Consider the following 12,730-nt stretch of genomic DNA (forward strand, 5'->3'; position numbering starts at 1 on the left):
GTGTCAGTAGGTCTGTGCTCCCTTGGAAGGCTCTTGTGGAGAACCTCTGAGATTCCATGTATTTGCATATGTTTACCTCTTTAGTTTTGAAGGAACTCGAGGTACATAGTTCATGGTAGCCAGAGGTCCTGGTGTGAGCTACATCCTGATCTCATCCAGCTAATCAGGAAGCCCCTTTGCCCAGGCTCAGGGGCTGAACAGCTGCTAGAGCCCCAAGCTATGGCATGGACATTGGTCCTCCCTCGCCAGTGACCCAAAATTCCAAGTTGCCTCACAGGACAGCCCGGAGAAACACATCCTAAAACAGGCTGTGTTCATCCTTCAGAATCTGTTCCGCCCCTCATTTGTCCAAAGCCAGAACACTTGGAACTCACGCGTGTCCTGCCATACTGTTCTGGCTGGACCCTCTCCCTCAGAGCCCCATCTCCCCTGCCCAGGGTTTGGTCTCCTTCAGATGCCCAGGGTTCCAGAAGCAGTGCCTGCTCCCCACTCAAACCATGTGCTAGCTACATCCAATCACAGTATAGATGTACTAACTAGAATTTTAGTTCCTCCTATCACAGTATAGATGTACTAACTAGAATTTTAGTAAAGGAAAGTAGAGTGCCCACTTCTAGGACATCTGAAGCTCCGACCACACATGCCTGGCTCCAGAGACAAGTGTTCTCTGATGCCTACAGATACCTGTGGAGCCACCTCTGGAGGAGGATGGGAGTGAGACCCCCAAGAAAAACCTATTTTAATTATGTTATCTGTATGAATGTTTTGGTTACATGTATGTATTGCACCATATGCATACCTAGTACCCACAGAAGTCAGAAGAAGGCATCAGATTCCCTTAGACTGCAGTTAAAGGTGGCTGTGAACCATTATGTATGTGATGGAAACTGAACCTGGTTCCTCTGTAACAATGCTCTTAACCTGAGTCATTGCTCCAGCCCCTCATTTCGGGGGAGGGTTTGAGACAGGGTTTCTCTATGTAGCCCTGGCTGTCCTGGAACTTGCTCTGTAGACCAGGCTGGCCTCAAACAGAGATCCACCTGCCTCTGCCTCCCGAGTGCTGCAATTAAAGGTGTGCGCCACCACCGCCCAGCTAGAAATTCTGGATGATTGGGCCATGGTGAATGGGCTGAACCTGCTTCCAAGCAGAGTGGATCCCGGGAAGCATGCGGTTCTGCTTCACTGAGCGGGGGCCAGGCCTGAGCCCCACCGCGGCCAAGGATGAGTCTCTGACTCAACCACACTGCCACAGAAATGTCAAAACAGTCTCCAGAGGTGGCCACATCCTCGGCCTGAGAAATCCCAAGGGAGGTACCCTGCTGAGCTATAAACATGATGAATCCTAGGAGAGGCCAGGGCCACCAGGGAATCACTCTGGGATGATGGGATTTCATCTGTGTTTTAATAGATAAAGCTTGCCTGAAGACCAGAGAGTAAAACAGTCCCACTGGTCAGCCTTACAGACCAGGAAGTGGTGACACACACCTTCAATCCCAGTAGCCATATTAGTTTGCCATAGAAACCAGGTGGTTGTGGTGCATGCCTTTAATCCTAGCGCTAGAGAGGAGTATAAAACAGGAGGAGACAGCTCTCAGATAGTCTTGTTCTGAGGAGGATTCCTGGAGGCAGTTTGGACTGAGGTAGAGGTAAGAGCCAGTGGTTGGCGGTTTTGCTTTTTGGTCTTCAGGCAAGCTTTATTTATTAAATACAAATAAAATATCACTATGGAGAGCCTCTTATGTAAACTGCCTTTGACTCCCACTTGCCTGGGAGTTGGTCTGGCACCAGCTTTATCGCACCCCACACTGGGGGTGGGCCCATGGCAAGACTTGTACTTCACTTAGACACGCAAGAAGCTGATGGCAGGGATCGCTTCTGGTAAAGGAGCTGAGCATCTGAGGAGGACGGGAAGAAATTTTTATCGTGCCAACTGCATCTTTAGAATTTTGTGCTGTTAACAGGTAGTCCTCATTTTTAAAAAGTTTAAATCCAGTTAGCCAAAAACAGAGAAAAGAAGTTGCTTGACACATCCCTTCTCAGAAATGCCTGTGTGGAAAACGATGTACCGTTTTCCTTAGGGATGCAGTTGGCGCAGTGGTCAGTCAATCGGGACCACAAAGGCCCTGAGCTCTGCCCCTTCCCTGGCCTGCAGGCAACTCACCTCAACAGAGAAGGCGGGGTACAGGAACGACAGGGTCGTGTCGGTGGCCACCTTGTCGCCAGTCTCCACTATTTCTGTGATGATGAACCCTTTGATGACCACCTCATCATCAACCATGCCCAGTTTGTAGATGTAGGAGTTAGCATCCATGCTGAGAACCACCTCTGATTCTGTGAAAGAGCAGGGAAGAGAGGAGAGGTGAGTTCTTGGCAAACATAGGGTTAGATTAACTCAGGACAGAGCCGCTTGGCCTTAGAGGAGTCCTGACCTCTCTTTGGAGAGCCTGCATCTAGGGATCAAATGGACTTGATGATTTACTGAGATCTCCAGGCCCATTCTGGGCCCCCATTGTCAGGATAGTCTGTTCACACTGAGGTTACCACAGCCCACTGATAGAATAGTAATTCCAAAAAAAACTCTACTGTTGCAGAGACTTGGTGACACCATTAGCACCCTTAACGTGTGGCTGTGTGCTAGCCCCAGACTCCTGGCGCTCTGATCTATGTGTGCTAGCCCCAGACTCCTGGCGCTCACTCTGATCTATGTGTGCTAGACCCTAGACTCCCAGCGCTCACTCTGATCTATGTGTGCTAGACCCCAGACTCCTGGCGCTCTGACCTATGTGTGCTAGACCCCAGACTCCCGGCGCTCACTCTGATCTATGTGGCCCATTTTTTCTACTATGGCAGGATTCCTTATCACCACCAAATGTAGTGCTCAATAGATGCTGTGTCTGTTCAAACATAAGAGTATGGGAGTAATCACAGAGAAGAAAGAGACATGAGATGACGGGGATCCTGGTCTCTCTGGGGCCCGAGGCTCTGGTACCTTGACCTTGGATCTGCACCGTCCTCTGGATGATTCCCAGGTTTGTCTTCTGGCTGCCTGTATATGTCTGTAGGTCGAGGGAGCACGAAATGTTGACATTCTGTGGTATGGCCGTTTTCCTTTTCAACACTAGGGTCAAAGTGACAGGATAGCCTAGCTCCACCGAATTCTGGAGGACATGGATCTGAAGCATGCTGTTCACTGGCCGACGGCCGGGTTTGTCCTCATCCGGGTGCTTACGGGCGGCCTTTTCCATGGCCTTCCTCTCTTCTGGGGAGCCTGCAGAGACACGGAACATTTCCTGAGGACACCTCTCTAAGGGAACCGAATGTCTGAGCACACCCTTGGGGGCTGAGAGAGCTTTCCCTTGTTCCGGTTTGAATTGTTTTATCAACTTGACACAAGCCAGAGTCAAGAGGGGACTTCAGTTGAGACAATGGCTCCATCTCATTGGCCCATGGACAAGTCTGTGAGGCATTTTATTAATTAATGACTGATTTAGAAAGATCTATTCCACTGTAGGTTTAAAACCTCTGGGAAAACAGACCTGGGTTGTATAAGAAAAGTTGAGTAAGACACGAGAAGCGAACCAGTAAGATGTGTTCCTCCGTGACTTCTGTGTCAGTAGGTGCCTCGAGTCCCTGCCTTGGCTTCTCTCAGTGGACTGCTATGCAGCATATATAAACCAAAATAAACCCTTTCCTTTCTAAGTTCTTTAGATTGCTATGATCTTTATCACAGCAATAGAAACAGAATTTGGTACCAGGAGTGGGGTATTACTGTGACAATCATGACCATGTCGTTTTGGGGAAGGTTATGGGAGGACTTGGGACATTGGTCTGGAAAAGCTGTTGAGTGTTCAAAGGCCAGTGGGTACTGTTCTGTGGGAGCTGGGAAAATACAAATGTTGAGAGCAGTGGAGACAATGGAATCCTGGCTTGAAAAGTTTCAAGAGAATCTTGAGAGTCCCTTAAAGAATCTATGAGCGCCATCTGTATGATACATTTGAACTAAGACTCTGTGGTATCTGGCCAGCTGGAGTTGAAGAATCAGCTGTGCACTTGAGAGGAAAAGGCAGGCAGATCTCTTTGAGGGTAGCCTGGTGTATACAGAAAGTTCTAGCCCAGACCCTGTTTCACACACCCAAAAGAAAGGGCAGCTGATAATCAAGAAACCAGCACCACTAGAGTGTTGAGGAATCAGATTTCATGAAGAGACCAGCATCACTAAGGTAAAATCTTCTGGGAGAATTTCCTCCTCGTCAGCACCCAGGAACTGTGGTTTAGAAAGGGCTAAGGCTGCAACCTCATGCTAGCTGCTTAACTTGGTAGTGTATGCTTCCCAGGTGGTGCTGGTTTTAAAGGCATGAAGATATCATGGGTGTCACCTGAAGCATGGCACTGTGAGACCCAGCATATCGGAAATATAAAGACCATGGAATGACCACCAAGGGCAGAGGCAGGTGTGGCATGGACCTAACTTGAGCTTAGGAGACGAGATATTTGTGCTGCAGGTGGCAGAACCCCAAAAGCGGAGCCGGGGGCCCCTTGGGAGTCCAGAGGACCGGGAGTCGGTCTCAGATGTAAAGCACTGGGCATTTCGCACTGAATGTTTAATTTTGTGTTTGATTGGATTTGACTGTAACTATGCTCTGGGTCTCCCCTCTTGGAATAAGAAATATGTAACTCATGTTTTTATTTTACAGGAGCCCACAGTTAAGAGACTTTGGATATCTTAAAGAGACTGAATTTTAAAAGACTTTGGGACTTTTAGAATGTTTTTATATTGTGATATTGATATTAATATAAGATCTTAGGGATAAGCAAGACAGGAAAGGGTATTGTTTCATACTCTTGTATTTCTGTGTCAAGTTGACAAGGAGTCAGTTGTCCTGGTTAGATATTTTTGTAAACTTGACACAAAGCAGGTTCATCTGCGAAGAGAGAACTTCAGTTGAGAAAATGCTTCCATTTGATCAGCCCATAGGCATTTTTTTTTTTTTTTTTGGTTTTTCGAGACAGGGTTTCTCTGTGGTTTTGGAGCCTGTCCTGGAACTAGCTCTTGTAGACCAGGCTGGCCTCGAACTCACAGAGATCCGCCTGCCTCTGCCTCCCGAGTGCTGGGATTAAAGGCGTGCGCCACCACCGCCCGGCTACATAGGCATTTTCTTGATAATGATCAATGTGGGAGGGGCCTGTACCACTGTGGATCTGACACCCCAGCAGGTGTGTCTGGGTTGTATAAGAAAGCAGGTTGAGTAAGACGTGAGGAACAGTCAGCAGTCTTCCTCTGTGGCTTCTGACTCAGTTCCTGCCTTGAATTCCTGCTTTGGGTTCCTTCAATGGACTATGACCTGGGATGAGCAAGCCAAATAAACCCTTTCCTTTGCAAGTTTTTTTTCTTTCTTTTTTTTTTTTTTTTGTTTGTTTGTTTTTCAAAACAGGGTTTCTCTGTGTAACAGCCCGGGCTGTCCTGGAACTAGCTCTTGTAGACCATACTGGCTTCGAACTCACAGAGCTCTGCCTGCCTCTGCCTTCCCAGTGCTGGAATTAAAGGTGTGCGCCACCACTGCCTGGCCCAAGCTGCTTTCCATCATGGTCTTTATCACATCAACAGAAACCAAACTAAGACACCCACTGACTAGGACTATGGAGGCTCCCAGAAGCTACGGATTCACACTGAGAACTACCCAAGGCCGCATGCTGGGGACTTGTCTTAAGTGGTTGGCAGCAGGAAGACCAGAGCACCCTAGTCTCCTCAAAAGCTGTGGGAACACAAACAACGAGTTACTCCTCCTCCAACCTACCTAGGAATCTTGACATCAAACTAAGGATAATTTAATCACAATAACACACTGAGCCAGGCATAGTGACTCATACCTGTAATCCCAGCAGCACTTGGAAAACTGAGGCAGGAGAATTGCCATGACTTCAAGCCAGCCTGGACAACAGAGTGAGTTGGAGGAATTCAGAAGGCATGAGGTGATCCTATTGCCTCCCCCTCTTCCCAGACCCTTGGTCACCTGGAAAACCAGCAGTGCTGGTCACAGTGAAGTCAGAAGCCTCTTTCGGTCTGGAGCATACCTACAACCTCATCACATGGACTTTATGCTCCTCTGACTTCCATGACAGCTCCCTGGAAATGTCCACTCATAGAGCTCACCGTTACTTGAGCAGACTCGGCTCACAACCAACAGACTCTTTCCTGGTGTGCTTATTTGAAAGACAGTTTTACAAACCTGAAGAGAAGCTAGGGAAGGGAAAAGACAAGCAAGCTGTGCCTCTCATCTTGAGGATCTGTGCAAGTGAGGCTGAAGAGCAGCACCAAGTCCTGCAGATGGGCACAGCCCCCAAGTGGGCACAGCCCCCGAGTGGACACAGTCCCCGAGTGGGCACAGTCCCTGTGTGGGCACAACCTGAGTGGGCACAGCCCCTGCGTGGGCACAGCCTGAGCGGGCACAGCCCCCGAGTGGGCACAGCACCTGCGTGGGCATAGCCCCCGAGTGGACACAACCTGAGTGGGCATGGCCCCTGAGTGGGTACAGCCCCCAAGTGGGCACAGCCCGAGTGGGCACAGTCCCCGAGTGGGCACAGTCCCCAAGTGGACACAGCCCCTGTGTGGGCACAACCTGAGTGGGCACAGCCCCTGCGTGGGCACAACCTGAGTGGGCACAGCCCCCCAAGTGGACACAGCCCCTGCGTGGGCACAACCTGAGTGGGCACAGCCCCTGCGTGGGCACAACCTGAGTGGGCACAGTCCCCAAGTGGGCACAGCCCCTGTGTGGGCACAACCTGAGTGGGCACAGCCCCTGCGTGGGCACAACCTGAGTGGGCACAGCCTGAGTGGGCACAGCCCCCAAGTGGACACAGCCTGAGCGGGCACAGCCCCCGAGTGGGCACAGCCCCCAAGTGGGCACAGCACCAAGTCCTGCAGAAGGGCACAGCCCCCAAGTGGGCACAGCCCCTGCGTGGACACAGCTCCGCAGCCAAGGCGAGTTTGTGTAGGTATCCCAGACGACCAAGGCTGTAGCACACTGATCCCCAGCTGCTCATGAGGTGAATAGGAGGAGAAGTCAGAGGCTTCCCAAGATGAAAGAGGTCTTCAGGGAGACAATGCACAGCACACATAGGGACGGCAAACAAGATCTGGTCTCCAGACTGCCATGGTGTATCCTCCAAGCTTATCACTTTTAGCAAGAAATGCCCTCCACCCAAAGGAAAACCAGGCCCTGCAGAAGCCTGATTTGGAACTTACTAGAGAAAAACTATTTCTCTATTTTAAATATAGTCAGGGGGGCTACTCCAAGTTTGGTGACCTGAGTTCAATCCTCAGGACTCACATGGCGGAATGTCCTCTGACTTCCACAGGCACACTGTGGTGTGCTCACACACACATGCACACCACATACACAAAGTTAAATAAGTGCAAAACCATTGTAGATATATTCAAGGAACTGAAGGGACAGAGAGTACAGCAGTAGCTCACCAAGCAGAGACTATCAATACAGAACATGTAATAGTCTAAGTCACTAACAGCTTAGAGGCTACACAGGAAACCATCAGAGTTGAGGTTAGGGTCATGTAATTATCCAGGCTTCAAGGCAGAAGGAAAAGGTACAAGGAAAAAGCAACAGTACACTGAACTCTCTCTCTCCCTCTCCGAGGCAGCCCTCGCTCTGATTGTTTCTTTCTTAAATCTCCTACTAGGACAGTGAGAAGGCTCGGAGGACAAGGGCACTTGCCTCCAAGCCTGACAGCCTGTTTACAGAGGGCAGACACTGTCCTGGGTCTGGGATGGACAGGAAGACCTGGCGTCCTGCAGACTCCTCCCTCCTGTCACACTACAGTGAGCTGCTCCTGCCTTCTTTACACCGACCACCCTTCCCCTCTTTCTTCTTGCCTGCCCGCCACCCTCTCTGAGGCCTCACACTCACTGTGCTGCGAATGATGACCTTAAACTTCTGCTACCACTGCCTTGACCTCTTCATGGCTGGGACTACGGCATGCGTTAGTGCACCTTGTTTTCATAGAACCACATCACCATCTGAGCCGCATGCATCCTGCAGGGAATCGGGGCGGGGCTGCCCACAGGTGTGGATGGCTGTCTCGCTGCCCACAAGCACCCTGCCGCCACAGCCGTCATGGACATGCAAACAGGCCCTATGTGAGCCCAGCAAGGCCAGACACAGGAGGAGCTACTGTCTCGGGACAACCTCTGAAGCCCCATCTCTTCTCACCTCCCTCAGGCTGTGCTCTAGGGAACACCTCACCATATCTGGAGCCTCTTCCTCGAGACCACCTGTTCCCACTATTGGTGGCTGAGGAACAGAAACTGCATGTCCAGCATCAGAAACCCCATGGCATGCAGGCTATAATTCTCCAGGCAGCCTGGCTTGGTGGAATCTGGGTAGATCTACTGCACCGTGGGATAGATCCAGACACAGGAGGCCGAGACTGACTTGAGCCTGGGGTACAGTTCTGGCAGAGTGCTTGCCTAGTGTACATAAAACCCTGGTTTCCGGCTCTACTACTCTAAAAAACAAAGCCCTGGACCAGGGATGATGGCCCACACCTTTAATCCAGCACTCAAGAGGCAGAGGCAGGTGGCTCTCTGTGAGTTCAAGGCCAGTCTGGTTCTCACAGTAGGTTCCAGACCAGCCAGAGCTACATAGTGTGACTGTCTCCAAAGGAAAACAAAGTCCTGACTCAGCGCTTTGAAGATAGGTGAATCGAAGCCAATAAGAATATGAGAACATCTCTGAATTCCATGTCCTGGGCATTTTTACCCGTGGATTGTCAAGAAGATGGCCCCTCTCTAAGCTGTACTGTCTAATTTGATAGTAATAATGATAGCCTATACATAGTTTTGATGAATAAAAACAAATACAAGGATGTGCTTCACAGCTAACCAAGGAGCTCCACCTGAGGAGCTGCTCAGGCTAACGGGTAAAAGGAAAGCACCTGAGTCCAGGAGCCAGGCTGGCTCTAATTCTCTTAATGCTGAAAAGAGGCAGTCACGTGCCTCTAGCTAAAACAAAGCTTCAGGGTGTTGAAGGGACTGCGGGCTGCGTTCCTGCCACCCAGCTCCCGGCCGCCTGGCTAGCTTATGCCCCAAAATAACAACACACAAATTGTATTCTTTTAACACTGCTTGGCCCATTTCTATAAATGTGTGTAGCACCACGAGGTGCACTTACCAGGAAGATTCTAGCCTACGTCCATCCTGGGTCGGCCCTGGAGAGGATCGGCCTGACATCTGAGCTCACTTCCTCTTCCTCCCAGAATTCTATTCTGTTTACTCCACCCACCTATGTTCTAACCTATCAGGCCAAGCAGTTTCTTTATTAATTAACCAATGACCTTCCTCCATCATCAGGGTAGACCAGATGCCTTGCTAATAGTTTTAAGATAAATAACCCAGAAAACAAGCCGGAGCTCACAAGGACACATAGTGAGCTGCCTGACTCATTAGGCAGGGGTAGATCGATTGCTACTAGCTCCTCTTGCTCAGTCTGGGTGATGACCAAAGGTGAGGGTGAATTCCTTATACTCGTTTTTGCCCTCACTCTCCTGACACGAAAAATTATTGATGAGTGGGTATGTACCCTAAAGATTTAAAGTAGAACTGACTGATTCCTTTTCAATAATAAAAGTTTAGGATTGTGATTCCTTTAAGATTCCTTATAAACTGTGTGGTGGTGGCACAGGCCTTTTAATACCAGCACTCAGGAGGCAGAGGCAGGCAGATCTCTGTGAGTTCGAGGTCAGCCTGGTCTACAGAGCAAGTTCCAGGACAGGCTCCAAAGCTACAGAGAAACCCTGTCTTGAACTCCCCCATCACCACCAAAAAAGACTCCTTATAAGATTACCTTTCAAGATAAGTAATAAAGTAATTGGCCCTTTCTTTGTAATGGCAAATGCAGCCGGCCAGTAAAAGCCCTGACATGATTAGCTTGCCTGCCCACACAGTTAATCTATAACAAAGTGCTAAAAACAAATCTGCAACAAATAAATGTGCATGGGTTCTTGGGATAGTTTATTTCTCATCTGTAGTGTGAGGGATATGGAAAACATGCTGTTTTTTTCCTGTGTGTTTTGTATTCATTGTAATCATTCACTTGAAAGGCAGAAAACCACATTGTAATTCCTACATTGCCTGAAAGACTTTGTTGGGATATATAAGCTGTAGAAAAAGTATACAGCAGAAAGAACATAGAAAGAACACAAGAGAACAAGGAAGAAAGCCATCGAGATTGTGTAAGAGTGTTTCCTTCACTAAGACCCCTCAGACAGACAAGCTTAGCTTAGGCTGACTGGTTGGATTCCTTTCAAAGTCCTGTGCTGCTGGAGGCTGACCCCCCAGACAGCAGTACAGTTCCCTTACCCGAACCTCCAGGTGTGTGCCACCATACCGGGCTATATCCTGCCCTGGACTGGACAAACTGTGTGTCATGCCAAGCCTGCCCCAGGACACAGTCACCCTCATCTCACCCAGCTTGGGGTACCGTCACATTCTTGCCAAAGCGCACATGGTCGGGCTGTTGTGACAGGAACCCTATGGCCAACGATGCCCTAGATTTCTCCCCTCAAGTCCCTGCGCAGCTACCTTCCGGGAACTTGTACTGCAAGGTGATATCTTCGCGCTTGTTCTCGCCCACCATCTTGGTGCTGATGTTCTTGCCGATGCTCGCAGTCTCCACGGCGATAAGGACGTTCTTCTCCCTGCCTTGGTGCTGCTTCACCAGCCAGATGAACTTGTCACCGTTGACCTCGGTGAAGACAAACTTGGTGTCGTACTGGATTTCGACCTTCCCCTGGCGGATGGCGCTCAGCGGAGATGGCCCAGTGCGGAAGCCTCCTGAGGGGAAGGAAGAGAGGGTGGTTGCTGGGGTCTGTCCCCTAAGTCCATCACAGCAAGAGTAAGAAATCCCACCCACTCAGGGAGGAGACAGGGGCTTCCCAGGCAGCCTGACTGCTATCTACCACTAAGAATGTCCAGGAATTCCCAGGTCCAGAGGGAGGGAGCCATGTCTCTATTTCCATTCATCCCAGAACATTGCCTGTTTCTGTATGGCCCCTGTACCTTCATTTCCTGGATATTGGGTATAAAGGTAGTACTGACCTCATAAAGTCATCAAACATCAAAAATCAAACAAAGCAGTATACAAAGGCACTTCCCCTCACCAGCCGTCACTACTGACCTGAACTGATAATGCTGCCTTCTAGCTCTGACATAGGAGCAGAGAAGTCTCCTTGACCATCACTAACAACTTAGGAAGCATTAGTCTTTCAGCTTTTCATTGTACAGATTGGTTTGATTTTGCACTGTTACTCTCAACACTGGTCTTGCCGTTTCCTTGTTTTATTTAAACCTTCAATGCACACGACTCCTCCCCTAGCCTCTCAAAAGCAGCCAACCCTGCAATTCAGTGTAGTGAGCTAAGACTCAGAACAGCGCTTCTATCTAACACTCTTGCTTCTAATATGCAGAGGGCATTCACACTCTGCCATCACCTTATCTACAGTGGGAATGGATAGGTGGTCTTCTAAAGCCCTTTCCACCTGGGCACAAGGCTTCTGCTACCTCCCAGGTAGGTGGCGACTGTGGGCTGCTCGCAGCTCAGTTGCAGGCGACTATAACCTGCACACAGCCCAGTTGCAAGGCTACCGTCCCCACCCTGGCAGAGACAACTGGGACCCCAGAGAAAGGACCCCTTGCTGAGCACCTTTCAGCACAGGCGGTGTGGGGAGGTGAGGAACAGCAGAACTCTGGAGGCCCCTGGCTGGTGCCATCAGGAGCTGTGAGGCTGTGACCCTGCCTTAGGGAGCCTTTGGGACACGCTGGTTGGAATAATACAGGCACCAAAATACTTTACATTGTAATCTGAATGCCTTTGGGGACTGAGCCTCTGCCTCTGGGTACCCCTCCTCTATCCACACTATTCCCTCCATCTGGGTGATGACCTTGCTCCTGGAACGGCTAAAGAAGTCCCCTGCAAGGGCCTATGTCCTGTGGAGGTCAGGGTCCCACTGGGATATGAAAGAGATTTAAGGATGACAGTGTAGATGAAATGTATAAGCCTAAGGCTGCATAAAACAAGCTGGAAATGTCTTCTGTTGGAGGCTGGTTCCCTTTGAGCATTAGCCAGAAACAGTCGCACACTCTTAAAGGGCTTTCTCCTTTATTAATCTTTTAAGCGTGCAGGTCAGTTTCTCACTGGTAAGGCATATTAACCCTGTAACAAATCCACAAGATTTCCCGTGTAACCTCAGACCAGACTTCATCTGCCCAGACACTCCCCGAGCTCCTTCCCACCCAGGACCAGATACAGGTAACCAGCCAGCTGGGACGCTCCCACTCCATCTGGGACTTTGTGGTCAGCTGCTAAGAGTCCCATTCACCGTACCTTCCTGAGCCTGGGTTTGCCAAACGCAGACAGTGACCAAACTCACTTTAAAGATGAGCTGTGGGCTAGTGAGATACGAAGTAGCCAACAGCACTTGCTAAGCCTGGCAGCCTTAATCCAACCCCTCGTACCCATGTGATGGAAGGAGAGAACCGACTCTCACAACCTGTCCTCTGGCCTTCACGTGTGTACCATGATGCATGTGTGTGCACACACAAACACATGAAAAGGTAAGTTATGGGCTGTACACCCAGGAAGCGCCTGCACTTACTGTTATATCATGTGACTGTCACTTGTGTCCTCTTTATAAGGCCTTGTTCAGTGTGAGTGTCGCC

General features: G+C 49.8%; 1 protein-coding gene across 1 annotated transcript in view; it reads right to left on the minus strand.

Annotated features, from left to right (window-relative positions):
- The window catches only part of Tgm4 (transglutaminase 4), a 30,100-nt gene that overhangs the window by 2,328 nt on the left and 15,042 nt on the right, over window positions 1–12,730 (minus strand). Inside the window, exons 10-12 of the mRNA XM_041677512.1 lie at window positions 10,595–10,846; window positions 2,990–3,268; window positions 2,162–2,331 (exon numbers count right to left, since the gene is read on the minus strand). Coding sequence (XP_041533446.1) covers window positions 2,162–2,331; window positions 2,990–3,268; window positions 10,595–10,846 — 701 coding nt within the window. The remainder of the gene's footprint in view (window positions 1–2,161; window positions 2,332–2,989; window positions 3,269–10,594; window positions 10,847–12,730) is intronic.

The sequence above is a fragment of the Microtus oregoni genome, unplaced genomic scaffold (genome assembly GCF_018167655.1).
Source record: "Microtus oregoni isolate MIOR12 unplaced genomic scaffold, Mior012 000028F_ref0000031, whole genome shotgun sequence".
In the NCBI taxonomy this organism is placed as follows: Eukaryota; Metazoa; Chordata; class Mammalia; order Rodentia; family Cricetidae; genus Microtus; species Microtus oregoni.